At 39.2% G+C, this 25,979-nt stretch overlaps 2 protein-coding genes and 1 long non-coding RNA gene across 6 annotated transcripts in view; 1 reads left to right on the forward strand and 2 right to left on the reverse strand.

The window, feature by feature from the left end:
* The window catches only part of myo5ab (myosin VAb), a 109,206-nt gene extending 106,419 nt beyond the window's left edge, over positions 1-2,787 (forward strand). For all 3 annotated transcript variants that reach the window (XM_067437002.1, XM_067437003.1, XM_067437004.1), the window contains 5 exons: positions 1,146-1,296; positions 1,377-1,659; positions 2,146-2,320; positions 2,395-2,475; positions 2,564-2,787. In XM_067437002.1, coding sequence (XP_067293103.1) covers positions 1,146-1,296; positions 1,377-1,659; positions 2,146-2,320; positions 2,395-2,475; positions 2,564-2,716 — 843 coding nt within the window. In that variant the 3' untranslated portion in view covers positions 2,717-2,787. The remainder of the gene's footprint in view (positions 1-1,145; positions 1,297-1,376; positions 1,660-2,145; positions 2,321-2,394; positions 2,476-2,563) is intronic.
* Positions 2,788-2,933: 146 nt separating this feature from the next.
* On the reverse strand, positions 2,934-6,675 carry LOC137065416 (uncharacterized). The gene is made up of 5 exons (XR_010901639.1): positions 6,636-6,675; positions 4,872-4,967; positions 4,401-4,520; positions 3,882-3,995; positions 2,934-3,714 (listed from the first exon to the last, which is right to left on the reverse strand). It is a non-coding gene; the product is annotated as an uncharacterized lncRNA (long non-coding RNA).
* Positions 6,676-7,115: 440 nt separating this feature from the next.
* On the reverse strand, positions 7,116-25,239 carry LOC137065393 (L-fucose kinase). Of its 2 annotated transcripts, XM_067437016.1 has the most exons (23): positions 24,997-25,239; positions 24,020-24,171; positions 22,733-22,783; positions 22,539-22,661; positions 21,769-21,841; positions 21,517-21,614; positions 21,353-21,433; positions 20,652-20,771; positions 20,410-20,581; positions 18,520-18,626; positions 18,334-18,435; positions 17,980-18,153; positions 17,765-17,838; positions 16,942-17,300; positions 15,066-15,282; positions 13,397-13,563; positions 12,123-12,350; positions 11,895-12,038; positions 10,775-10,894; positions 8,813-9,000; positions 8,633-8,732; positions 8,074-8,297; positions 7,116-7,821 (listed from the first exon to the last, which is right to left on the reverse strand). In XM_067437016.1, the coding sequence occupies exons 1-23, from the start codon at positions 25,076-25,078 to the stop codon at positions 7,714-7,716; spliced, it is 3,264 nt and encodes a 1,087-aa protein (XP_067293117.1). In that variant the 5' UTR covers positions 25,079-25,239; the 3' UTR covers positions 7,116-7,713. The 2 variants fall into 2 exon arrangements, with proteins under 2 accessions (XP_067293117.1, XP_067293118.1); XM_067437017.1 differs by lacking the exons at positions 22,539-22,661; positions 22,733-22,783; positions 24,020-24,171; positions 24,997-25,239 and having other exon boundaries at positions 20,652-20,745.
* Positions 25,240-25,979: the final 740 nt, after the last annotated feature.

Consider the following 25,979-nt stretch of genomic DNA (forward strand, 5'->3'; position numbering starts at 1 on the left):
ATAAACAATGTTAACATTTTAAAGCCACATTATTAAAGACCTGTATTCACAAAACATTGTATCGAAGCACTAAGATTTCTCCTAAATGTTCTTAGTTACAAGTTTCCTCTTCACCTGTTCACAAAGCTGTTGAGAGCAACTTTTACTAAGGAATAGAGATAAGTCTTCAGCTATGAGTAAGTTACGTAAGTTACCTCCTCAGTTTTCTGCATCCCTCCGCCACCCCATTCCTCACTCTTGGTCTGCAATTGGGGGAAGAACTCTGGGTTTGGGCTAAATTCTGAGCTCTGAACCCTTGATCGCTTCGCACAGCACCTCAAAGACGCCTATATTGTTTTACTTTATTCAATCATTTGTGAGTGTGAACTCGTAAAAACAACAACCACAGGTAATCTGACATCATTTTTTTAAATTAAAGATACATTAATTATCACTTGCCTCAATGTGGTATAGTGTCTTTTGGGCGGATTGTGGCAACAGTTGTGATTTGGTCTTAGTGACTTAGAAGTTCTCTTGACTAATCCTAGCGTTTTGTAGCTTTAGGAGCTAGGTTTAGTGCTGAAATGCTTTGTGAAATACAAAAATGTAGGAGTCCTAAAATCAGGACTGACACACCCATTATTTAGAGTTTATCCTAAATTGGCAAGTTAGGAGCTACTTTAAGCCTTAAAAAGTTTTGTCAATACAGCCCCAGATACCTTTGAGCGAACATTTTTAATTTTATGGAAAGAATGTTTGTTTATCTTTGAGAGAACATGTCAAAATGCTAGCCAGGACTATAGTTGTCTTTATTCTGACAAATCTATTTGTGTGTATTTTTGTGCTTTTATTTAGAGTGAGTTGTTAGTGTAGCAACATGCTAACATCAGACTCTATTGGAATTAGCTATAGCCTTCAATTTTTGTGTGGCATAGTGTTTTCTTGTTCATTTTGCTTAAGGTTTTCAGTTTTAGGTTTTAATGCAAACAACATTCAGCTTTCTAGAAACTAGCATCAAATATCAGGACTTAAGTTTGGAAATGTGCTTTTGAGTTTCTCTATACGTACACGTGAAGGGTTTTCTCTTTATTATTAATAATATATTTAATTATTGACTGCTATATGAATGCTGACATATTTTATTTGTTCCTTAAATAATAATTTAGGGCTACACAAAACACAACACCCCTCGGCAAAACGAACACTGTCTGACAAACTTTGACCTGTCGGAGTACTGCCAGGTTCTGAGCGATCTAGCCATCCAGATCTACCAGCAGCTCATCAGGGTCATAGAAAACATTATACACCCCATGATCGGTAACTCTCTGCACTCTGGTTATAAAGATTAATATTTTTTTATAAGTCATCTTGATCATTCCCTCTTTTCCTCATCCTAGCACCAGCCATGTTGGAGCAGGAGACCATTCAGGGAGTGATGGGAGTGAAGCCCACAGGAATGAGGAAGCGCACGTCCAGTTTTCCAGAGGACAGCTCTCACTCGCTGGAGTCCATTTTAAAACAGCTGGATGTTTTCTATTACACACTGCTTCAGCACGGCAACGACACTGAGCTGGTCCGACGGGTCATCAAACAGCAGTTCTACCTCATCTGCTGCGTCACACTAAACAACCTGCTGCTTCGCAAGGACATGTGCTCGTGGAGTAAAGGCCTGCAGATCAGGTACTGACTCGTCACGGGGAGTCAAAATAGACTCCATTTGCTAAAAACACACTAAATGTAGGTTAAGGTGGAATTGGGAATCACATTAGATGCTAAAAAACCCCGAAACGAAAACCCCCTAGGCCACTAGACCTTTAGTCACTCATGTTTAAAGAAAAAAATGTAGTTCAATCTCATTTATACCACAATAGGCTATAGAATATAAATGTGTGTGTCTTTTGACTTAATCATTTCATGTCAAGATTTAACAAACTTTTTTTTTTCTTAAATCATCCTGGGCACCAAAATGAAAATTGTTTTTTGTGCATCAACTTAAAAAAAAAAGTGTAAAATTTTGTAAACATTTAATTTAAACAATTGTGCCGAAAAATAATTTACTAGTTTTTCTATTTGCTTGTTTCACTCATAGTTTATACATTTTGTATGATGTAATTTCATGAATGTGAAAAATTAAAAAAAATTATGTATAATCCCCCCTGACATCAGGTATAACGTGTGTCAGCTGGAGGAGTGGTTGCTGGATAAAGATCTTCAGGGCAGTGGAGCTCGCGAGTCGCTGGAGCCTCTGATTCAGGCGGCTCAGCTTCTGCAGATCAAGAAGAAGAGCCAGGACGACGCAGAAGCCATCTGCACCATGTGTACCGCTCTCACCACCCAACAGGTGTGTGAGATGATGTGTATGTGTGAGGGGTGTGTGTTTAGTTCTAACATGCTGTCTGTTTTTCTTTGGGACAGATCGTGAAAATCCTCAGCTTGTACACACCAGTGAATGAGTTTGAGGAGAGAGTGTCTATATCGTTCATAAAGTCTGTACAGGTGAGTCATTTCTCAATGTTTTGAAGTGTATTTTAAAGCAGATCGTTTTATTTTTCATGTTAAAACGTTTCTCCATCCACCTCCACAGAATTTATTAAAGGACCGTAAGGAGTCTTCTCAGTTACTGATGGACGCTAAGATCATTTTCTCAGTCACTTTCCCCTTTAACCCTTCATCTGTGGCCCTCGAGACCATCCAGCTCCCCAGCAGCCTCAATCTGAGCTTCCTGACGCGGGTTTAGAAACACACCAGTGATCTCATCATGGAACAGAATCAACTCTAAAATAAAGCCTTGCATTGTATTTATTGGGTCACATTTTCTGGGATAATTGTTTACACATGTTTCACTGAAAAGGATTTCACATTTTAAACAGTTCACTGGATTTGCTGTTTTTTGGGCACTAAAATAGGTGTCTTATTACTTCAGTTCTATATCTGAACTTTTTATAAGGCCTCTTGTATGGCTGAAAATGTATAGAGAGAAGTTTTCCTATCTTTAGCGCCATACGACTGAGGAATATAAGAAGCAGTCCGTCATGAAGAGGTGAATGACATGGAAAAAGTGCCTAAAATACTATATTCTGGGCACTACCCAGAGCAGCACAGCTAGGGAATAAGTTTTTTTTTTTTTGTACAGAAGGTTAAGTACTTATTTGCAAAAGAGAAGAGTTTTCAGCAGTCTTTTGAATGTTGTCAGTTATTGTGCATTTTGGATGGAGGTGGAAGATCATTTTACCTACAGTGAGTGAAAATGTTTTGGAAAGGGATTTAATGGCTCTGTGATGGTACCACAGGCAGTTGTTGGAGAAAACGTGTCGCTGCGTTCTGGATAATTTGAAGCGTTTTGATTGCGCGCACATTGGTCCAGCCAGAAGCGCGTTGCTATAGTCAAGCCTAGAAATGACCTCGGCCTGGATGAGAAGCTGTGTTGCATGCTGTTAGGAACAGTCTGATCTTTCTGATGTTGTGCAGTGCAAACGTGCATGACTGAGGTGTCTTTGAAATGAGGTCGCTGAAGGACAGCCGGTCATCAAGGGTTACTCCAAGATTTCCGTCCGACCATGAAGGGGAAATGAAGGATGAACCTAGCTGGATCAAGAAGTTGTGTTGTAGAGTGGGATTGACAGGGAAGACGAGAAGCTCGGCCTTTGCCATGTTGAGGTGCAGGTGATGTTTTTTTCATCCATCCTGAGATGTCTGCCAGACAGCTAGAGATTAGTGCAGCTACTGTGGGGTGATCTGGATGAAATAAAGGTAGAGCTGTGTGTCATCAACATAGAAATTATAAATGTAAATGTTCTGAGAAGCGTGTAAGTGTTTGAGGTGCTTTGATTTTGTTGTGGAAAAGAAATGTTTAAGTGCACGGACATCATCTGAGAAGGACAAGAGCAAAGTCTGACAATTACCCAGTTCAGATGGTTTGTTCGATTAGCGCCATTTTCTGTTTGCTGCCCTGCGTGTGGGCCGGTGTTTGTGGTGAACATCAGAAAACCAAGAGTTAAAGGGAGTAGCGTGCTGGTCTAGAAGATAGAGGACAGATACTATTATGTCTCCCTTCTTAGTGTAGGTGTAAATAGGGACAGATGAACAATAAATAAAGTGGAGAGACTAAGGATCTCCAGCTTTCCAGACCAAGAGCAACAAACAATTAAACAACTTCCGATGTTAAAGGGCATGTCTGGCTTTAATTTTCACCTTTAAGCAGTGATTGAAATGAAATACTAAGTAAAGCAACATTTTACTAATCAACCCAAATAAAAAAGAAAAATGCTTCTACCTAACTAACCATTAAACAGGAGAAAAGATATGGCTATCCTCCACCCTACATTATCCATAAAGTGTTAAGTGATTATAACACATCAATTCATTAACACTGTATGACACCCATTTCAACAAAACAACAATGAATGCGAGCGCTCACTCACCTGGGTTTGGAGAACGGATCAGCCTGGAATGCCGCTCGTCTCTCTCTGCAGCTTTATATTGGAGTTCTCAAGACACACAGTGGCCAGATCAGTGAATGAACACAGGTGGTAGGTATTGACCTATATATATAGGGGGAAGGAGAGGGAAAGAACACACACTCCAATAACTAACAGGAAAAAAAAGTGAAACAATATCTAGACAAAAGTGAAAGTAGAACATAAAGTGTATGTTCCAGTATGTACATCCATATATGGGAATTACGTGGATGAGGGAAGACAGGACAACATAACAGAGGAGAGATAAGGAGAAAGAGAGCAGGTGTCATGAAAAAGTAGCCGGTAGAGGGACTGTTGTTGCTTGGAAGGAAGGACAGTAGAGCGTGATGGAGAGACAGCGAAACATAGTGAAAGCACATGGTAAGAGAGAGGAAAGGAAGGCGGGAAAAGAAGAAAGAGACTGGAGGGCGTTACCGGTGTCGTTTCTCGGTGGAGTCTCGCAGGTAGAGTCAAAGTCTTCACACGAGGAGGCTGAACATGTGGGGACACCCTTACAATCAGCATTAACCACTAAGGGAAGAAGATGATGTGCGTTTACTACTTAAAAAATAGCGATGTAACCCCATCATTGCTGAGAAATAATGTAGTGATCCAATAGATTAGTATTTTAATGCTAAAAGTGATGCTTGCATGTGTCTGTGCGCGCTTCATAATGAAAGCAGTAAATTAATACAGAACGATGATACCTGTGCATTAAACTATTTTATTGCACACCTTCTAGCCATTTAGAATCAAATATTCAGACAGACCATGGTATAAATTACTTAAAGGGTTAGTTCAGCCAAAAATGAAATTGATGTCATAAATGACTCACCCTAATGTCGTTCCACACCTGTAAGACCTCCGTTCATCATCGGAACATAGTTTAAGGTATTTTATATTTTAGTCCCAGAGCATATGCAGTCAATGCCCACTTCACTGTCCATGTCTAGAAAGCTAATAAAAACATCATCAAAGTAGTCCATATGAGACATCAGTTGGTTGATTATAATCTCTTGAAACATCGAAAATACATTTTGGTCCAAAAATATAAAAAACAATGACTTTATTCAGCATTGTCTTCTCTTCTGTGTTCCTCCAAAAAGATTCAAACAGTTAATGAATCAGTGAATCAATCAATGCTTCGGGTCACCAATCCGAACTGCTGAAATCACGTGACATCCAACATATGGACTACTTTGATGACGTTTTTATTCCCTTTCTGGACATGGACAGCAAAGTTTGCCTACACTTAGATACGCTCTCGGACTAAATATAAAATATCTTAAACTGTGTTCAGAAGATGTGGAATGACATTAGGGTGAGTCATTAATGACACCAATTTAATTTTTGGGAGAACTAACCCTTTAAGTTATTGTTAAACTAAAATGTTATGTTAATAGTTATCAAGTGAAAACACTAATAACCTGAACCAATAACTTGTTGATTTAATTTGGTGCTGTGTCTATAAAGCTGCTGCTGCTAACTTATGACAATATTTACACTTTGAATTAAATATTCTCTCATCAATGACAGAAGATCAGTGGAAAGGGATGGACAATGCCCTTCATGTTGTTTGCACTAATAAATGCTGCAGCCCATTAGCTGCAATAACCAATAAAACGTTCCAAATATTTTTTTCTATATCGTCATACATATCGTTTTCGCAAATATTCTTGAAATCGTGATATAATTTTGAGGCTATATCGCCCACCCCTAACCACACACAAGCCCTGCCCCTGCGATGCCACCATACATGTTGTTTCACCTCATCAACAACAGCTATCATATATGCGTACACTGTACACTGCATTGCTTCTACATTTTCTGATTGGTACCGTTCATAACCACTTAAAATTTGATTAGTTTCAATACGTTTACGTCTTGCCTCTTCATAGAAGATACGGAGACAGACATTTCTTCTACATAAACGTCTCACCTCAGCTAATGGAAACTACTTTTTTACAATTACTTCAAGGACAAACTCACTTAATCTTAATTATCTTTCACAGAAAACACGACAAACACTTGTCATTTCACTTAGTCCTAAACAGATGCGTTTACTTTCTTTTACACACTAAATTACCAACAAGACAAAATACTCAATTACACCATTTTCCCCAGTGCACACTTCAGTACATGATCAAAACTACACATATTTATTTCTATATGTAAAATGGCTTTATGCTATTTACTCACTCTTGTTGAATTGTTGGTTGTCCAGTATTCTCACTGGGTCTGTGTTCCTCTTGATTTGCACGCTAGTGTTGTTGTTTGAGTCCGCGCTGTTTCCACCGGCTGTAAACTACACTAAATCCCCGAGAGATGTGCAGCTTGTACCTGGGACCTCTGCACCGAGCGCTTCTCACGGGCTGTGTAGAGCTCGCGTGATCGACACACATTTCTAAAAACTTTTCTAAACACATTTCCATGGTTTAGAATCAGAGCTAGCGACTCGTCGCGCTTCTTCGTTCCCCCTTTCCCGTGTTACTGGCACCCAGTACTGCCACCCCCTGTTGAAATTGTGAAACGGCACGATTTGTAAATGATGTGCGACGGCCTATTTTTTTACAGTCTATGCTGACGGCCCACATAAAGCTGCAAGAACATGTATGTGAACCCCTTTCCGAATCTGCGAAAATGTCACTAATTATAACAAATGAAAGAGATCATACAAAATGCGTTCTTTTTCATTTAGTTGTGTTCTGAATAACATATTTTACATACAAAATGTTTACATGTAGCCTACTCCACAAGACAAACAAATAGCTCAATTTATTACAAATGACCCACTCACTCATTGATTCTCAGTACTGTGTGTGGTTCCCTGATGATCCATGGCCGTGAGCATGTTTTCTGATGTTGTTCTTGAGTCTCTTGTGTGTCCTGAGCAGTTAAACTGACCAATGATTTTCAGAAAAATCTTCTAGATTCTGCACATTCTCCAGTTTCCCAGGATCTTTTGCATATTTGAACAACATTACATTTGACAATCAGGGTCATTTGTACCTAATTTGTTTTCCATGAAACATGCAAGTATCTTCTGTTGCTTACAAAGGCCAGTACTAAATGAGAAAAACGTCTTATTTAAACTTCATAAGAACAATTTGGAAATCTTCCTGTTCAAAAGTTGCATTGTGTTTCCCTCTGGAGCATCAGTGAATGTTTGAAGCTTTTAGTTGGCTTTTAGTTGATTGACTCTCTCAGTCATCATCAAACTGAAGATATATTATATATATTTACAGATATTATATGAGTTTAATTGTAATGAAGGCATTCAGACGTGTGTCGTCTGCTGTTGTTCAGGATGTTTAGAGCTCTTCTGAATGACTGAGATCCCGTCCATATCCAGATCCACTGAATGAACGCTGAAGGAACCAATGCCCTGTCAAAACAACAGCAGCACCAACACGTTTCACAAAATACTTTTTATATTTAACATTTATAATGTTATTCTGTTTTTACTAGGACACTAAACACACAGGTCTTTCAGAAGCCAGTCCTGTTGAGCTTAAATCTCATATATCAAATCATTCAGAGAGAACTGCGTCTATATCAGTTTAGAAAGGGTTCAAATCAACCATTCTTCATCACATGTTCTCATTCTGAACCGCTTGAACCAGTTCCTCGGACTCACCTGTATGTTTTTGAGAATCTCTGTCACTGGTTTCTTCTGCTGAGGCTCACGGGTGAGTAAGAAGAGGAATCCTCCTCCTCCTGCTCCCGCCAGACTCTGTCCTAAACTCAGCGGCTGAAGTGCGTTCATCAGGGATCTCACAGCCGCCGGCTCACAGCCTGGAGCCATCAGCTTCTTCTGCTGCCAGTATGTGTCCATACACTGGCCCAATCTGAGGAGAGACCCTGAGAGAAACAGATCAAATAAATGAGTGTGTGTGGGCATGTTTTTTGTGAAATATCAGGATACAAATGTGTATAATGACATGGGTATGACATGGGTATTTTCAAGGAGAGGGTGAAATATGAGGACATTACCCATGTCCCCATTTTTCAAAATGCTTATAAATCATACAGAATTAGTTTTTTTGAGAAAGTAAAAATGCAGAATGTTTCCAGTGATGGCTAGGTTTAGGGGTAGGGGCAGTGTAAGGGGGGTAGAAAATACAGTTTGTACAATGTAAAAACCATAACGCCTATGGAGAGTCCTCACATTTCACAAAAACGTGTGTGTGTCTCACCCTCTCTGCATGCTTCAGCACACTCCTCTGCATTGGTCACCAGCTGCTCTACGTTCTGTATAATAGCGGGTAAACGCGCATACCAGCTTCGTACCACGTCCTGCGCACACACACACAGAGATCCAGTGACACACAACACACAGCTCATGAAGTCTGACCGTCACTATCGGCTGCTCGTACCTGCAGGAGGTTCCGTGCTAAACGCGTCTTTCCAGTGTAAACCAGCAGGAGATGCTGCTGCAGGACAGACAGGAAGTCTTGAGTAAGAGAGAGCTGTTCTACTTCCACTTTCAGGGGTAACTGAGCCGCAGATCGCGCCAGCTTCACTCCTCCAAACAGCCCACCGACCTGATCCTGCCACCCACCACCTAAAACAGTAACAAATGTACAAAATGCCCTCAAAGTAAATGTTTGTTAAAGGTGCACTAGAATGAAAAATGTAATTAACATTGCCACAGTGAAATAATAAGAGTTCAGTGATTGGACATCACATACTGTGCGTCTCAAACACCATTGCCTCCTTCTTCATATCTAAATCTTGTTTGTGAAAAACACCACAGAAAAACAGGCTATTTTCAACAAACCATAAAGATGTTCGTTTGCTCGGCCCATTTCACCACGGAGAGTTTTTCTAACTTGGGGCAATATAGCAGGATTCGCTCAGCGTCTGATACTGAAGAAAGGGCCGATTCCAACCATATTAGTAGTGATTTTATTGACTGTCGAACCCATTTCTGATTATGTTTTTCTCTCCAGGTAGCCTACGTTAAAGGGGAGTTTGTCTGTTTTTTTTGTTTTTTTTTCCCTATTACGTTGGTATCCCCAATCCTGTACACCTGATTGCCTCATTGGATGAATTGATTGTATTAGTCCTTGTTAGGCTAATTGGATGTTATTGGGTTATGGGTGGGGTGTAACATATAAATTGTTATCATTCTCATTCATTGTGTTGCTTTGCCCTGATGAAGCCCAATTTGGGTCGAAACATGTTGGCTCTTGTATTTTAAAATGACTTAAGCCATACCAAATAAAGGCTTTTTAATTATTTCCTTATCCTTCACTTAACTGAGTGCCTTGGACCTGCCTTTTTTGCCATTCGACTTTTCCCTTTCCCAAGAGCACCGATTACAGACTATTTAACTCCACCAGAGCGCCGGGTTGAATCTGTTACAGTTCATTTCTGATTATATTGAAAGTTTCTTAGTAAGACAACATTACGATAATATCCCCTGTGTTGTCTAGATCTAATGCAAGATGATAGTGTTGGAAACTCAAAGTAGCACACATAACAGTTTGTCAAATGGCAACGGTTAATATTATTTCCTGCCAGTGTTGTCATAAAATACAACAATAGATACGCATGTCGATCCCTTTTGACGGATTGAAATCTAAATTAGCCTATACTTCATCATTAACACATAACTCAGAAGCTAAGCATGTTTACTACTACTGTTTAGTTGCATACAGATCTCTCACTCGATTCTTGTAGCTAACATCACCTTCACCATCTAAGTTGAAACGATAGTCATTTAACAGGGCTTCTAGTCAATTTGTTAAATAAATATATATTTATGAGAACTGAAGTATGATTATTTTGCAGCGGATGAGTAGTAAACATGACACTGACTATTTTAAGTGGCTTCTACATTGCTTTGTTGGGCTAAATAAATCGACTTCTAAATCAGTACTCTACTGTAAAACTGTAACGTTACTGTAAACAACATATTTACACGCTACCCAGTTTAGTTTGTGATTCAAAGTTGAGATCATTGCCATGACAGATGGTATAGATGTGTTAGCTGTCATTGAGCAGCGGTGCAGTGAAACAGCCAATCAGAGCAGAACTCTGCATTAATATTCATGACCCTTCCAAATAAGGCAAAAACAGAGCATTACATCCTAGGGACAAATTATAGGGTTGTAAATGGACCTGTAAAACTGTATCTGGACAATTTTTGACCTTAAATAAGCCACATACTTAGATATCAGAGAACAATTTTAAATATTGTTTCAAATTATTCTAGGGCACTTTTAAAACTGTCAGTCTTTGCCTATTCCATCTTCACAGCCCAGTGAATCCCTATATTACTCTAAAAAAGAAAGTGATGCATCCCGTTATGAGAATAAAAGCATCTCTCATACCGGTGGTGAGGATCTGCTCCAGGTAAAGAACATCATGAATGAGGGAGTGTGTGTCGAAGCTCCGTCCCGTGCATCTGTATACGGCTGCAAGAGCTGCACCTGCCAGAATACTGCTGGTGCCTACACACACACACACACACACACACACACACACACACACACACACACACACACACACACACACACACACACACACACACACACACAATAATTTTATAAAAAAAATACTATATCATATTCCCCTGGGTTCACAGACAATGCTTTAGTCTCAGACTAAAATACATGTTTGAGCTGTTTTAACCGAAAGCTACTTGCACTGGTATTTCTTAAATGTCTGGCATATCTTAGTTAAAATAAAGATGCACACCAGTAATGTTATTTTCTAAAGCACATTTATAAACGACACTCATATTTCCTGATTGAACTAAGGCCTAATCCTGTCTTGATCTAAGCCATGTCTGTGAAACCGGGCCATTATGTTATATTTCTTTCAGTGATCTAAATCTTAATCTATTTAAAAAATATTAATACATAATAAAGTAAAATGGATGATTTGTAATACAAATAATTAATATATTTCAATAATAATAATAATTATTATTATTATTATTATTATTATTATTTTTTTTTTTAAATAAAGATAATATATAATAATACTTCACATGTATTATAAAATAATTAATTGACAAAAATAATAATTTATTATCATTAATATAAAATTAAAATAAAACCTAGTGAAAGATTAAATAATATAATTCCATAAATATTATAATAAAAAAATAATTTTAAAGTATACAAATAATTTAGTTAATATGAATATATTTACATAATACAAAGTATTATGTTACAACATTTTATTATTAAATAATAACAGTATATACACATTATTATTCATTATTTGTATAGCATGTATAATCTTCAATTTTATTTAAATGTGGTAATAATAATATTATTATTGCTACTATATGAATACATAACAAATAATAAACTACGTGGACACCATTATACATTACTTTTATTTTTTTCTGCTCTTTCACATTTGTACAGGAGATTAATCCAAAAAACTATTACTGCACATTTAAACAGTGAAGTGATTCAATCAAAAGTAATTCATGCTCACCGAGACCAGAACCATGAGGCAATGAAGACCAGCTGTGGATCTCCAGTCCGCCTCCCCAGCGCTCTAACAACTGCTCTTTCAGAGAGACAGAAGACGATACACACACCAGCTCACTGCACACACACACGGCTTTCAGCAGGGCTCCTAAAACACGAACAACTTTAGTGAGCATTTACAAAATATCTACAGAACCTTTAAAGAAGTTTCTAATAACACATGTTCTCTGACCGGGAGCATGAGGCTGGCAATAGTCCTCCAGGTCAGTGAGATCCTCACAGAGTGTTTCTGTGGAGAAGCTGTAGGCCGGATCGCCACTGGTGCTGACCAACAGCAGACGAGGCTCTGGAACGCGTCGAACTCGAGCTCCAATCGGCCGTTTTCCATCCACCTTTATGGCCACATTGACCACCAGTCCACCATGTTCAAACGCAATAGGAGGAGTGTCACTCCAGCCGCCTGACGACGTTCACAGTGTGAAAGATCAGAATGGTTTTGAGTTTTAGCTTTCTTTTGATATGCTTATGACAGCAAGAATTTACTAAACTGCGTTTCAAATACATTTAACACAGGTAATGTATTCTGGAAAAAGAATGATTCTAGGACAACTTTTTTTTTTTTAAACAATAAAATATATAAACTAAATACATCAACGCTACTTTTCAAAAGTTTGGGGTTGGTGTGATTTTTTTTGGAAAAAGGTCTCTTTTGCTCACCCAGTCTGCATTTACTTGATTAAAAAGCAAAAAAGAAATAACTTTAAAAAAAAACAATTTTTTTTTAAACATTTCTATTTGAATTTATTTTAAAATGTTATGTGTTTCTGTTATTATTACTCCCGATCTTTAGTGTCACATCATCCTTCACAAATCATTCTCATTTTATAATTTAATGGTCAAGAAACAGATCATTATAAATATTGAAAACAGTTGTGATGCTTCATATTTTTGTGGAAACCATGATAATTTTTTTTTCAGGATTCTGTATAGAAAGTTCATAAGGACAGCATTTATCCACCCAATCCCCCCACGCCCCAAAATAAACGGTACTGGTGTTCTATGTATGAGGCCATTAAACCTTAAAGGGATAGTTCACCCAAAAATGAAAATTCTGTCATCATTTACTCTCCCTCAAGTTGTTCCAAACCTGCATGAATTTCTTTCTTCTGCTGAACACAAAGGAAGATATTTGGAAGAATGTTTTTATGTAAGCAGATTTTGAGCCCCATTGACAATCATAGTAGGGGGAAAAAATACTATGGTAGTCAATGGGGCTCAAAATGTGCTTATATACAAACATAATACCAAATATCTTCCTTTGTGTTCAGCAGAAGAAAGAAATTCATGCAGGTTTGGAACAACTTGAGGGATAGTAAATGATGACAGAATTTTCATTTTTGGGTGAACTAACCATTTATACGTCACATGGTGTCACAACACCCTCAAACATAAACTCTCTGATCAGATTGCCTGCTGTACAGCTCTGATGATGAATGCCGCTCTCACCTGACAGATCCAGTCGAGCAGGACACTCCACTTCCTGCCACTCGCCCATCGGCGGCATCTCTCCTCGACCAATGAACACAAACTGCCGCGCTGACATCACTGCCTTCCGCAGCAGTATCTGTCCAGCTCCCTCATAATGCCTGGCAGCTCGCACCAACAAATCTGGTCTTTAGACAACAATGATAAATCACTTTAAAGGGGTGATGAATTGAGAAATCAACTTTTCCTTGAGCTTTTGATATATAAAAGGTCATGGTTATATAAGAATATCCTGTAAGTTTCAGAGCTGAAAACTTCCTTGTTAGTAAAAGAAAAGCTTTTATTTTATAACGATTGTGTGCGTCATCCTAACATCATCGTGTTGCGAAAAACTGCCTCTAATGAATAATAAGCACATTCAGTAGCCCCGCCCACCGACTAATGGGGCTGTTCGGATTGGGCTAGCCAGCAGCAATAAACATGCCGAAGACAGCAAGATATTGAGCTATACCTGGATGTGGAAGAACAGTCGCTGCATAAGCTTCCTTCAGATCCTAATATTAGGAATGTGTGATACTTCATTTATTTTTAATGAAGTTCCAGCCCACGTGGGGAAGACATTTTACACATGTTCACTTCATTTCACAGCAGAATCGTTTGTAAACAAGTCTCAGGTCGATATTGGATTTGCAAACATATTGAGATTAACACACAATGCTATGCCTTCTATATTGGATCCAACAGGAATGGTGCAACACACTTATGTGAGTAAAACGTCTTTTTTATATGTAATAGTAGTCCCAAAACACAAGTGGGAGTTTACTTCCAAGTCTCCAGTGCATCAAGCCCATCAAAACTCAGCGTTCAGGAGAGAGCCTCAAAACCAGTGTAGAAAATAGCCTATTACTTATTCATTATGATGTTTTTGAATGTAAAAACCACACGAAAATCATTAGTTGACCCCAGACAACAGTATAAAAAATTTTAAAAGCCAGTTCATGACACCTTTAAAGGCCCTGATATACTCATGGCAAAGTAATTTTTATTTCTCTGCTTAGGGGTAAAAACAAGTCTGAAATATGGGACGGGCGATATACTGTTAGTGAACTGAGAGTGGCGTTCAGATGAATATGGAAAAATGTGTGTGATGTACACTTTCCTTTCAATGCCACAAACACGCATCTAAAATGTCTGCGGTGAGAAAACATCAGTGAAGAAAGCATCGGATCATAGCGATGCAGGTATGTTTGCACGAGCTCTGCAGTTCAGCCCTACAATCAAGTCACATTATATTTATTTATATAGCCCTTTATACAAGACTGTTTTATAGTAAGTAGCTTTACACAATTACACACAAAAAACGGTGTCAGTGTAGCTTTAAATTAGAGATTAATCTATAAAGCAGCTCTCCAGTGCGTTTATGTTTTTAACATTGATCAGAGCAAATGAAAATGGAGAAGATTTCCACGTCAAGCCTCAGACCAACACTTCTCTATTACACAATCACCATGGACTAATGGTAGTTCAAAAGCGTTCATCAGTTATTCATAATATAAAATATTCTATGGGCTATAAAATTTGTGAAAATGATCAAAACTGCCTTTTTTTTTTAACGATGGTGGGGAAAAAGCTAAGCACATCTGGGCCATACGGCTGTCAACTTTTTACACAACAATCTATAAGTTCTGACCTGCTGAGCCAGTGCTTTCTTTGATTAGCCAGTTCTTGGACACCAGCGGGTAAGTTTCCGTCCTCTAGGAGTTTAAAAGCAGGAGCCCATGATGGATTCGCCGCTGGCCCGCTGCGTAAACCGCCCTTACCCTCACCCGCCAGACAGCCAAGAACATCTGCGATACAGGCCAGACAACGTGCCGCCACTCCCAGATCACCACTGCTGTTTGCAGCAACTGAGCAAACAGACAAAATATTAGACCCTCAAAGCCAATATACAGGTGCTGGTCATATAAATAGAATATGAAAACGTTTATTTATTTCACTAATAAAGTCCCTTCAAAAAGTGAAACTTGTATATTATTTTCATTCATTACACACAGAGTGATATATTTCAAATGTTGATTTCTTTTCATTTTGATTATTATAACTGACAACTAAAGAAAATCCCAAATTCAGTATCTCAGAAAAATGTTATATTGTAAAAAAGGTTCAATATTGAAGAGACCTGGTGCCACCCTCTAATCAGCTAATGAACTCAAAACACCTGCAAATGCCTTTAAATGGTCTCTCAGTTTAGTTCTGTAGGCTACACAATCATGGGGAAGACTACTGACTTGACAGTTGTCCAAAAGACAACCATTGACACCTTCCACAAGAAGGGCAAGACACAAAAGGTCATTGCAAAAGAGGCTGGCTGTTCACAGAGCTCTGTGTCCAAGCACATTAATGGAGAGGTGAAGGGAAGGGAAAAAATGTGTTAGAAAAAAGTGTACAGGCAATAGGGACAACCGCACCCTGGAGTGGATTGTGAAACAAAACCCATTCAAAAATGTGGGGGAGATTCACAAAGAGTGGACTGCAGCTGGAGTCAGTGCTTCAAGAACCACTACACACAGGCATGCAACACATGGGTTTCAGCTGTCCCATTCCTTGTGACAAGCCACTCTTGAACAACAGACAGCTTCAGAAGTGTCTCGACTGGGCTAAAGACAAAAAGGACTGGATTGCTGCTGAATGGTCCTAAGTTATGTTCTCTGATGAAAGTACATTTTGCATTTTCTTTAGGAATCAGGGTCCCAGAGTCTGGAGGAAGAGAGGAGATGCACACAATCCATGTTGCTTGAGGTCCAGTGTAAAGTTTCCACAGTCAGTGATGGTTTGGGGTGCCATGTCATCTGTTGGTGTTGGTCTACTGTGTTTTCTGAGGTCGAAGGTCAATGCAGCCGTATACCAGGAAGATTTAAAGCACTTCATGCTTCCTGCTGCTGACCAACTTTATGGAGATGCATATTTCATTTTCCAACAGGACTTGGCACCTGCACACAGTGCCAAAGCAACCAGTACATGGCTTAAGGACCATGGTATCCCTGTTCTTAATTGGCCAACAAACTCGCCTCTATCTATGGTGTATTATGAAGAGGAAGATGCGATATGCCAGATCCAATAATGCAGAAGAGCTGAAGGTCACTATCAGAGCAACCTGGGCTCTCATAACACCTGAGCAGAACCACAGACTGATCGACTCCATGCCTCGCCGCACTGCTGCAGTAATTCAAGCAAAAGGAGCCCCAACTAAATATTGAGTGCTGTACATGCTCATACTTTTCAGTTGGCCATGATTTCTAAAAATCTGTTCTTTGTATTAAGTAATAATGTCTTAAATAATATTCAAATTTTCTGACACTGAATTTGGTATTTTCCTTAGTTGTCAGTTATAATAATCCAAATTAAAAGAAAAACATTTTAAATATATCAGCCTGTGTGTAATGAATGAATATTATACAAGTTTCACTTTTTTTCAAAAATGGAATTAGTAAAATAAATTTTTGATGATATTCTAATAATATGACCAGCACCTATATGGTAACTATTTCTCCTCTTATGATCCTCACCTAAATCTAGAGCCTGTAGTAGCGCCTCCTGTTGGCCGGCAAGCGCAGCTGCTCTGAAGAACGGCAGAAGATTGAGATCCATGTGGCCTTCCAGAGTGTCCACGGCTCTCCGTCGGCCCACGCTGAAGAACAGCTCCTCTCTCCAGCACAGCTCCGTCTCCTGGTCTGTCAGGATCAGAATATCCCTGAGCGAGAGTCTCCAGGCTTCCTTCCAGCTGTCCAGCCCACCAGGGCCGCCCAGAAGCCAGCAAACACCCTCCAGTCCAACGGGTCCTGAACGTGGCATGAACACTGGGAACAACCGGGCGTCCAGCAGACAGCACGACTCCGTCCTCTCAGGTCCCCAAAGGTCCAGAGGCCTTTAACACACACATATTTTAGACACACTATACGATGCCGTGACCAGGCCTAAAACTTGTTTCCAAAACTGCCAACATCAAGTGCATTCTGGGAGTTGTCGTCTTTCATCCACATGAGCCAAAAAATACATTTTATGGCTTTTCTCAGTGTAGAAGGCACCAAATTCTTTCCAGCGCTTAAGTCCCCGTTTAAGAAAATGTATAGACCAAAAATATTTGTTTTATCAGCCATAAAAGTGTTTAATCTAAATGTAATTTTTCTGATAAAAAATGTCTCCAGGTTTGTTATGCTTGTGTGAACGACTAACCCAAAAACCATATGGCTGTGACGGTCTCAGTCTAAACAAAACATACAAAAACTGAACTGTGGTTGCACAATATGCATTTAGAGAGCCTCTTCCTGTATAAGCAGGTGTTTAGTCTAAAATATGAATATGTGAGGTATGAATGTAGAAATGTCTTACTGTATTCCAGTCCGGCTGTAAAACTCAGTGTTTTTTTGGTTAAGGAATGATGCCGTAACATCATCAGCATGAGCCTGTGCAATTAAAATAACACAATAAACCACCAAATTAGCATTAATTCTTTAATAACATTCTTCAAAACAAATATCCAAAACTCACTCATGTGTATGTTGCTTTGGATAGAAGCATTTGCTAAACGAATGGGTAAGGCTCACCTCCAAGTTATCATGAGCTCCAAAAGCTGTGTACACGGTTAACTTTAACTCTCCAAGCCTCACTCGATGACCCTGAACGATGATGTCACTGGACAGAGGTAGACGCTGGATGCAGGATGATGAGGTCAAATCAAGCCCTGACAGCAGGCACCCAGAATGCACCTGGACTGGACCCTTTAATTGATATTGACGCATTTTGATAACTGTATTATTTCTTGCAAGATTTACTTAGTCAACACAAAACATTCAAATGTAATTACACTAATATAATGTGGCATATCTCAAAGTGAAGCAGGATAATTTGTAAGAATTACTGTAAATATTTGACAAAGATTGGCTAAAAATCCTCCAGACCTGTAGGTGGCAGTGCTGCACTACAGCTCCTGCTGATACACGAACATCTCCTTCCAACACGCTGTTAATCACCCGGCTCCCTTCTGCCACAGACTGAACGTCCTTTAAAACAGAAAGAGGAACACATTTATGATAACAGACTAGATTAAAAAATATCTTTAAAGTCATGTTCACAACATTTCCCACCTGAATATGAGATAACATCACTGTCTCTGATCCAGATTCTGTCAGACGAACAACATGTTCTCGGCCTGATTGAGTCAAATAATCATAGCGGCCCTCTGGAATGCACACTGGCAACAAAAACATCAGCATACTACTCATTCTACTCTTGGTAAGTGAATTTTTGGTGTGCAAGGCCAAAATGTGAAGTATACAACATTCAACAGTGAAGCTAACCTTTCATTTTCTGTGTGATTAACTCTTTCCCCGCCAAATTTTTCCAAGTTTTTCCAATAATTTTTCATTATTTTTGAGAAAACGCTTTCCGGTCAAAAATTAAATTTTTCGTTTTTTCACTTTTCAGATGCTAGAGGGAGCTATAACGCATCTTCTGAATGAGTACAACATCTGATCAAAACACACGCGAGGAAGACACAGTAAAACAAGCGATCGTATGCAAGCAGATGCATATGCAAAATAACGTGATCATCAACATTAAACATCATATGAATCAAAACGATCTAATGTTATTGAATGAAATGTGGACCCAGGATGAGCTACAGGGCTATGAAGGATTAGGGGTGTTGATGGACTCGATCTACTCCATCTGTGTTTGTACTAGAGGTCTTCACGGGGCACCCGAGACCCGTACGGGTTCGGGTCTATATTTTTGGCATTTCTCGGATCTGCACGGGTCCGGGTCCAGTTTTAAAAATAATAGACGGGTCCGGGTCGTTTCTGTGTAGAACATCGCGGGTCTCTTCGGGTTCGGGTACGAATTTTTGGATCCGTGAAGACCTCTAGTTTGTACATCACTATGAATCTGATCTGGATAGTCTTTCACAAAAACTTCAAAATGTTGCTTTTTTTATGAAACTTACCCATATTCAAGCGCTGATAAAAAAAGGAATGTATGAATGCAAACTAGAATAAAACTTTTCTTTGTTTAAAAGAATAGGGTCAGCTCTTTCTTCTGATATATTGCATGCTCATATAACAATATTCTATGGGCCATTACATTTTTGTGAAAATGGTCAAAAATATATGCGCGCTGATTGGCTGAGCTGTGGGAACTGCACGAGCCTTTGGCGAGATTAACCGTTTTCGAAAGGGAACACATTTTTGGAAAAATAATGTAATGCGAAATGCAGTTTTCATCTAAATGCGAACCAAATTTACATCTGAGAAAAAGGAACAAGGAAGGTGCAGGATGAGTTTAGATGTATATTGAGATCATGTGAATGAATAAAAACCAAGCGGCAACCTCTCGCAATCTCTTGAAGCCAATAATGTAAATGTAAACTGCAATTCACCGACTGGCCACTAGGGAGCAGAATCTCATTGAGCCCCATGTTAAAATTCCCAACTTTACAGCAGAAAAAAACGTTTTACAGCAGAAAAAAAATGTTTACAGTCTGGTACAAATTGTGGTTTTGGTCTATACGGCTAATTTTGATCTTCATGACAACTGTGAGGGGGGTGAATTTTTTCGTTTACGAACTCATGAACTCATTAGTTTACGTTATATAAAGCCTTAAAGTTCTGCATAATTAAGGGCGTGGTTACTTTGAGTGACAGGTGGATAGCCATTTAACCGCCGCCTATGGTAATTGCGACACCTAAGCTCCGCCCACGTTCCGCCTCTCTACCCATTTTCTGTTATCCGGGTGTGATTCCGAATGAACCGCTCGCAAGATAGCAACGCCCAGCTCGCCCCTACTTTAAGCTTCATAAAGGCTTATAGGAATCCTATGGGTGACGTCACGGACACTACGTCCATATTTTACTTTATTTTTAATTTGTTTAAAAAATGTGTCATTTCATAATGCTTACTTGCTATGCACAGTATACACTATGCAGTATTCCATTCTTAACACATGAAAACACAAAATTAGATGTTAAACTCTAATTTACACATAGAGATGGAGGCTCCCCTGAGCATCCTCCACAGCACAGCGCGGCCGCTCCTCACTACTGCCCCCTGAGGCCCGGAGGGTGAGGTGCAGCCGGCTCTCTCTCCAGTGACGAATTCATGCTCCGTCAGGTCAGAGCAAAGGCACACCAGAATATCCAGAAAGAGAGATATCTACAAGAGAGCAAGAAAAGTGAGAGGGGGAGATGAATCTGAGAAAGAGAACTAGGTTGTGTGTCTCTACCTCAAGCGGTGGAGCTCCTGAATCCATGCCAAGATACGTACAGCCATCCAGTGGTGACGTAACATGAGTCTGAAGGAGCTTCTCTGCAACAGCCCTGGAGAAAAACACCGGCCCTGACACCTGAACACCACACAGACACTTTCAGAAAGCCCCCCCAAAACAATTCAACATGCAATCAGAGCATCCAATGCCTCTTTAATCCAAAATTGTATTAGATAATGTAATTATGTAGACAAACATATGCAAATTAAAACAAATACTTGGCTTTTTTTTCAGCAAGGATGCATTACATTTATAAAAAGTGACAGTAAATACATTCATAATGTTACAAATGATGTTAGTAATGAGTAATGATGAGTAATGATTCAGCTTTGCATCACAGGAATAAGTTATATTGTAAAATATATTCAAATTGAACGTTGTTATTTTGAATTGTATTGTTATTATCATCATCATCATCATCATGTTAGGTTTTTAAAGTATTTTTCATTAAATGCATGCAGACTTAGTAAGCAGGAGACTTTGGTCCAGTACCAAAATCAGCCTGTTTAATTCTGATGGTCAGAGAAAGGGTGGACAACAGTCACAGAAAACAAAAACAAAAATTATAATTTTTTTATTGGGTCCCAAAACAGCTGTGTGTTTTTTGTGTCAAATATAGACACCTTTATAGCAGCAAACATTACCAATCAAATTCATACCAGGGGTACTTTCCCATCAGGGAGTGCAGCAAGGCTGATCTTCTCCTTTGAGCCCTTATAGATAATGTTACGTACTCTGTTCTGTAAAAGCAATAATTGAACATTTCTCAGAAAAACAAACACAAATAAACAAAAATAAAAAACCCTCATTTTGAATAACGCACCTCTGCATCGGTGTGATAGACGCCATGATTAGCAGCAAAACCCGCGTCACCTGGCAGCGCCACAACCTGAACCCCAGAAAACCCGTCCCATGAAAACGCTGGGAAGAAAAAGAAAAGGTGAATATATTGATGAAGTGTTTTTGAAGATGAACACTGCTGACTTTATATATCACAATCAGTTAAAAAAATCCACAACTTCTTGAGACGTTTTGTTCGTGCATTAGATGTGTGACCGTATGAATGTTAGCTCACGCTGTCGAGCTGGAATATTCAGGATCATATCAGTGCCGCACACCCAAACGCCTGGAGGAGAACCAGCGCAAATCTGGAACAACAGGGCGTTTCACTAAACGTGCATTTGAATAACAATCCACTCACCTCATTGTGTTACATATAAGCCCTGTTTACACCTGGTATTAAGATGCATTTTGGTCGATCGGATCACAAGCAGATAAGAGACATATTCCCGTTTACACCTGGTGTTTTTTGGTCTCTTTTGTCCACTTTCAACCACTTCTGTCCTGATTTCTTTCAGGAGGATCTATGGGCAGGTACTTTTTTCAGATCTTTCGATATAATGAAACGCTTTCACAATTTAATTGCGACCGAGACATCAGAAAAACATACGGAGAGAAGCCACAATATAACACCAAACTCTTTCCATCTTCAAACCAAACTTGGGTCTCCACCCGACAAGTTTAAATCCTGTCTGGCTAGAGCGCGTCCCATAATGTGTCCGCATCATGTCAGTAGGCGGAAAGTAGCTGGTCTTTAGCTGCTGTTCGAACTCACGAGCGTCTACATTACGCGAGCAATCCGGTCGAATGCCGTGTTTTGACTACCTCTGGAAGTGGTCGAAAGTGGACAAGCTCAAACCGCTTTAGTCCCTGTTTACACCTGTATTTAACGTCGTCCACCACTTGTGATCTGACTGACCAAAATGCATCTTAATACCAGGTCTAAACAGGGCCATAGAGAGAATAGTGTATGAATTCATGTATAACTGCAGGTACTTCACTCACTTTTGTGGTCAGACAATCCAACAGCAGGTCTAAGCAGCAAACGGCTCCTTCTACAGCATCTGATCTCTGAGCGGGCATCCAGCAGAAAGCCCTGCTGCAGCCGTCCCACGGGAAATCTCTACCCTAAAAGCACACACCTATTAGCACACCTTTGAAAATCATCATCTAAAATGCTTTTTTTTTCTGTTACACACCGTGTGAAGGATGAGAATATGAGCTCCATCCAGAACATCTGCGTTCACCACCTAAACACGAACAGACACATTTAAGGGTGCTGTAGTGTGATTAAAACTTAAAAGTTAAAACGTTTTAAAAGTTTTCAGAACAGAGAAATATTCATGTGCTGAAAGAAATTCAAAAATCAATTCTTAGGCTAAAATACTAAAGATACCGATAATTACCATATTCGTAATGCTTTTGAAAGATCATGAATGCATTTCTTTCAACAATTTAAATGAACTGTATGTAAGAAATATATTTCAATTAATCATAAAATGGCCCTGATTTCACTAGACATTAAGGAATCATGTTAATTTCAAATACTGAAAAATTAGGTTCTAACACCCATAGGATTCTGAAGAGCAGTTCTGAAGTGTAAAATTGCATCGAGCTGGCCGTTGCCATCTTGGCAGCGTGTCAACGCTCATCACTCCCAGATAGCAGAAAATGGGCAAAGAGGTGGGAGGTGGGTGGAGCTGAGGTGACAAGATGATTAACAGACAGCAGATAAACGGCTATCCACCTGTCAAATAAAGTGGCCACGCCCTTAATTATGCAGAACTTTAAGGCTTTATCTTTTTCTCCCAGGCTATAAACTTGTTTTTTTCTGCTGTAAAGTTGGGCATTTTAACATGGGGCTCAATGAGATTCTGCTCCCTTCTGGAGCCTGTCCCTAGTGGCCATTCAATGAATTACAGTTTAAGTCACTTCCGTATTGGCTTCAACAGAATCTTGGGGATGTTGCCGCTTGAAAGAAAGAGTCAATCATTAAAAATGATTTAAAGACATGGATCAAGTGATAAGTATTTGTGATGATTATCAGGACCAGTCATATGGAGAAGCTGATAAAGACACAAGTCTTTGCTGCATTAATGACCCAGTTTTAAATACAAAGATTAATTCAAAATCACTGAACTAACCCTTTAAGTGGGACGATGTATGTGTGGTGAAAAAGTTTTTTCCTTGGTTTAAATTTTTTTTTTTTTTTTTTAAATAATTGAGTCACGGCTTAATGACCATGGGAGGATGTGGGTCTCATGGCCAAACCAATTGAGAACCACTGATCTAAAAGCTACTAATGTAAATAATAATTAGTTAGATTTTTTTAGATTCAAGAAATTCCTTTGGCACACATCCTGCAGGATTTCTCCCCAAACCTCCAGCCATCTGCGCACAGAGAGACAGAAAGACACACACACACACACACACACACACACACACAGAGAGAGCTCTATAGTCTAGTAGTGTAATGTGAAGCTCACGCTGTATCCGGCTCTAGCGCTCAGGTGTTCTGCAGCCACTAGCAGGGCGTTCAGTGTGGCTCCACCGCTGCCCAGCCGGGCGTTTGGATCGGGGACCGTCAGCAGCAGGGCATCGGCCGGAAGAACACCGCGCTTCTGACGCACCTCCAGCTCTGAAACACACAAACCTCCATGAGATCCACCTGAACCTGGTGTGGAGAACAGGCCCACATACAACAAAGTACACGGTACAATGATGGCCTCATATAGTAATACAGTGTGTGTTACTTGCTTTGGTATACTATGCCACCTAATATTTATGGTTCTTTTATTTATGATACATGACACTTACAAGAATACAGTGATATCACAATATAGTGGTTTTCACACACACTGTAATACGTATTTCCACTTATCATCATCTCATTTAGTAAAGTTTGTTACTTTTTGTATGTAATATACATGAACGCTATTCCTTACATTTACATTTATGCATTTGGCAGACGCTTTTATCCAAAGCGACTTACATTGCATTCAATGTACACATTTTTGTTTACATTTTTTACATATTCCTTGGGAGTAAAGGACAAAAAACGAATTAACACTGTTTCTAATATAACGACTTAGGGGGTGATTTAATTCATCTCTAAACAAATGGGAATACAAGGCGTGCGTCTCAATCAGTTCTCTAGTTCGGTAGTCAGGGGACTGATTAGCACCTGTAGATCAGGACATAAGTCAATCCCTGACTCCCTGATCAGTGCCCTGACTACTGAACTAGGGAGCTGATTTGAGAGACGCACCACGACTTCCGCTTCTGAGAACAACGGAAGTGTGAAATGGGTCCCCAGACTTCCCAAAACAACCCAGAGTAATTCACCATTGTACTTTTTTGTGTGTTATCGTCTGCATGTTTTTTTAATGATTACTTTAACGTTAGTTAAAGCTTTTAAAATAAATAAATCACCTGAGACGACGTGAATACATCATGAACTCACCTCTCTGAAAGGCATAAACACTGTCTTTATGTTGACATGTGAGCACAATAACTGTCCACTTCAGCGATCCTTCATCTGCCATCCTGACGTGCTTTATTTCTCTTCATGTGACCGACCGCGTGCAAAGACTAGAAGCGAACAGTGCTCGGATCCGATTTATTCAAGTAGGGTCACCGCAGGATAGTATTAGGAGTCACTAGATCAGTGGGCGAGGCAATAAAAAGAGGGGCGTTTTCCACTAAGTTTACCTGGGCAAAGACGAGCACAAATGCGAATGCAACGCTTCCGGACTACATTCAGCCTCTGGGCTACAATCTGACTGCAGGCAGGGTGCACTGGGATGTGCAGTTTTACACTAAATAAAACTTTTATGTTTGTTTTTATACTATGGATAATTATGGGTTAATAATGAATAAAAACTATGAATAATTATAGGCCTAGATTAAATATTCTGCATTGCACAAGGAAATTCAATTAAGGAAAAAAACTGAATGAATATAAATAAATTCAGCAGTTCCTTCATAAGCGTTTTGCTGGAAAATGTAGTTTGAAACGATCAAAATATAATAATAATAATAATAATAATAATAATAATTGCTTAATGTTTTTTGGGAAACTAAAATAAATAAAAAAAACTTGTGTGGATGAAGTCGTATAAAGTAATTATTTTTTGGGGGGTGGGGGTTGACTGAACTAGCAGTTTCAATAAAATCCAGCTTTTTGCTAGGAAATGTAGTTTTAAAAGAGTAGATTTAATTCCTTACTTGAATATTTTTCTTTGGAAGTTTAGTATTTGAAAATAAATAAATAGGCTATTTGGCTTTTGTTGTTAAAAAAAAAATTAAAAGTTAATCCCCATTCACTTGGATAACCATGATTTTTAGAAAGAAACAGGGAACTTTATTAAATATGGTAGGATCAATTTCTTAACTGAATCATGTTTTACCAGGGAAGGCAAAAACTAAAATGATGTTGTTGCTTAC

This window comes from Pseudorasbora parva, chromosome 25, assembly GCF_024679245.1.
Source record: "Pseudorasbora parva isolate DD20220531a chromosome 25, ASM2467924v1, whole genome shotgun sequence".
NCBI classification, from domain to species: domain Eukaryota; kingdom Metazoa; phylum Chordata; class Actinopteri; order Cypriniformes; family Gobionidae; genus Pseudorasbora; species Pseudorasbora parva.

Bases quoted from the DNA above. Each gene is read 5' to 3' on its own strand.
- LOC137065393 (XM_067437016.1), bottom strand. From the start codon at position 25,078: ATGGCAGATGAAGGATCGCTGAAGTGGACAGTTATTGTGCTCACATGT. The intron at 24,172-24,996 runs GTGAGTTCATGA...TGTGTGTTTCAG, and splicing joins TGTTTATGCCTTTCAGAGAG to AGCTGGAGGTGCGTCAGAAG. The intron at 18,627-20,409 runs GTAAATTAGAGT...TTTTGTTGCCAG, and splicing joins GGGAGCCTCCATCTCTATGT to TGTGCATTCCAGAGGGCCGC.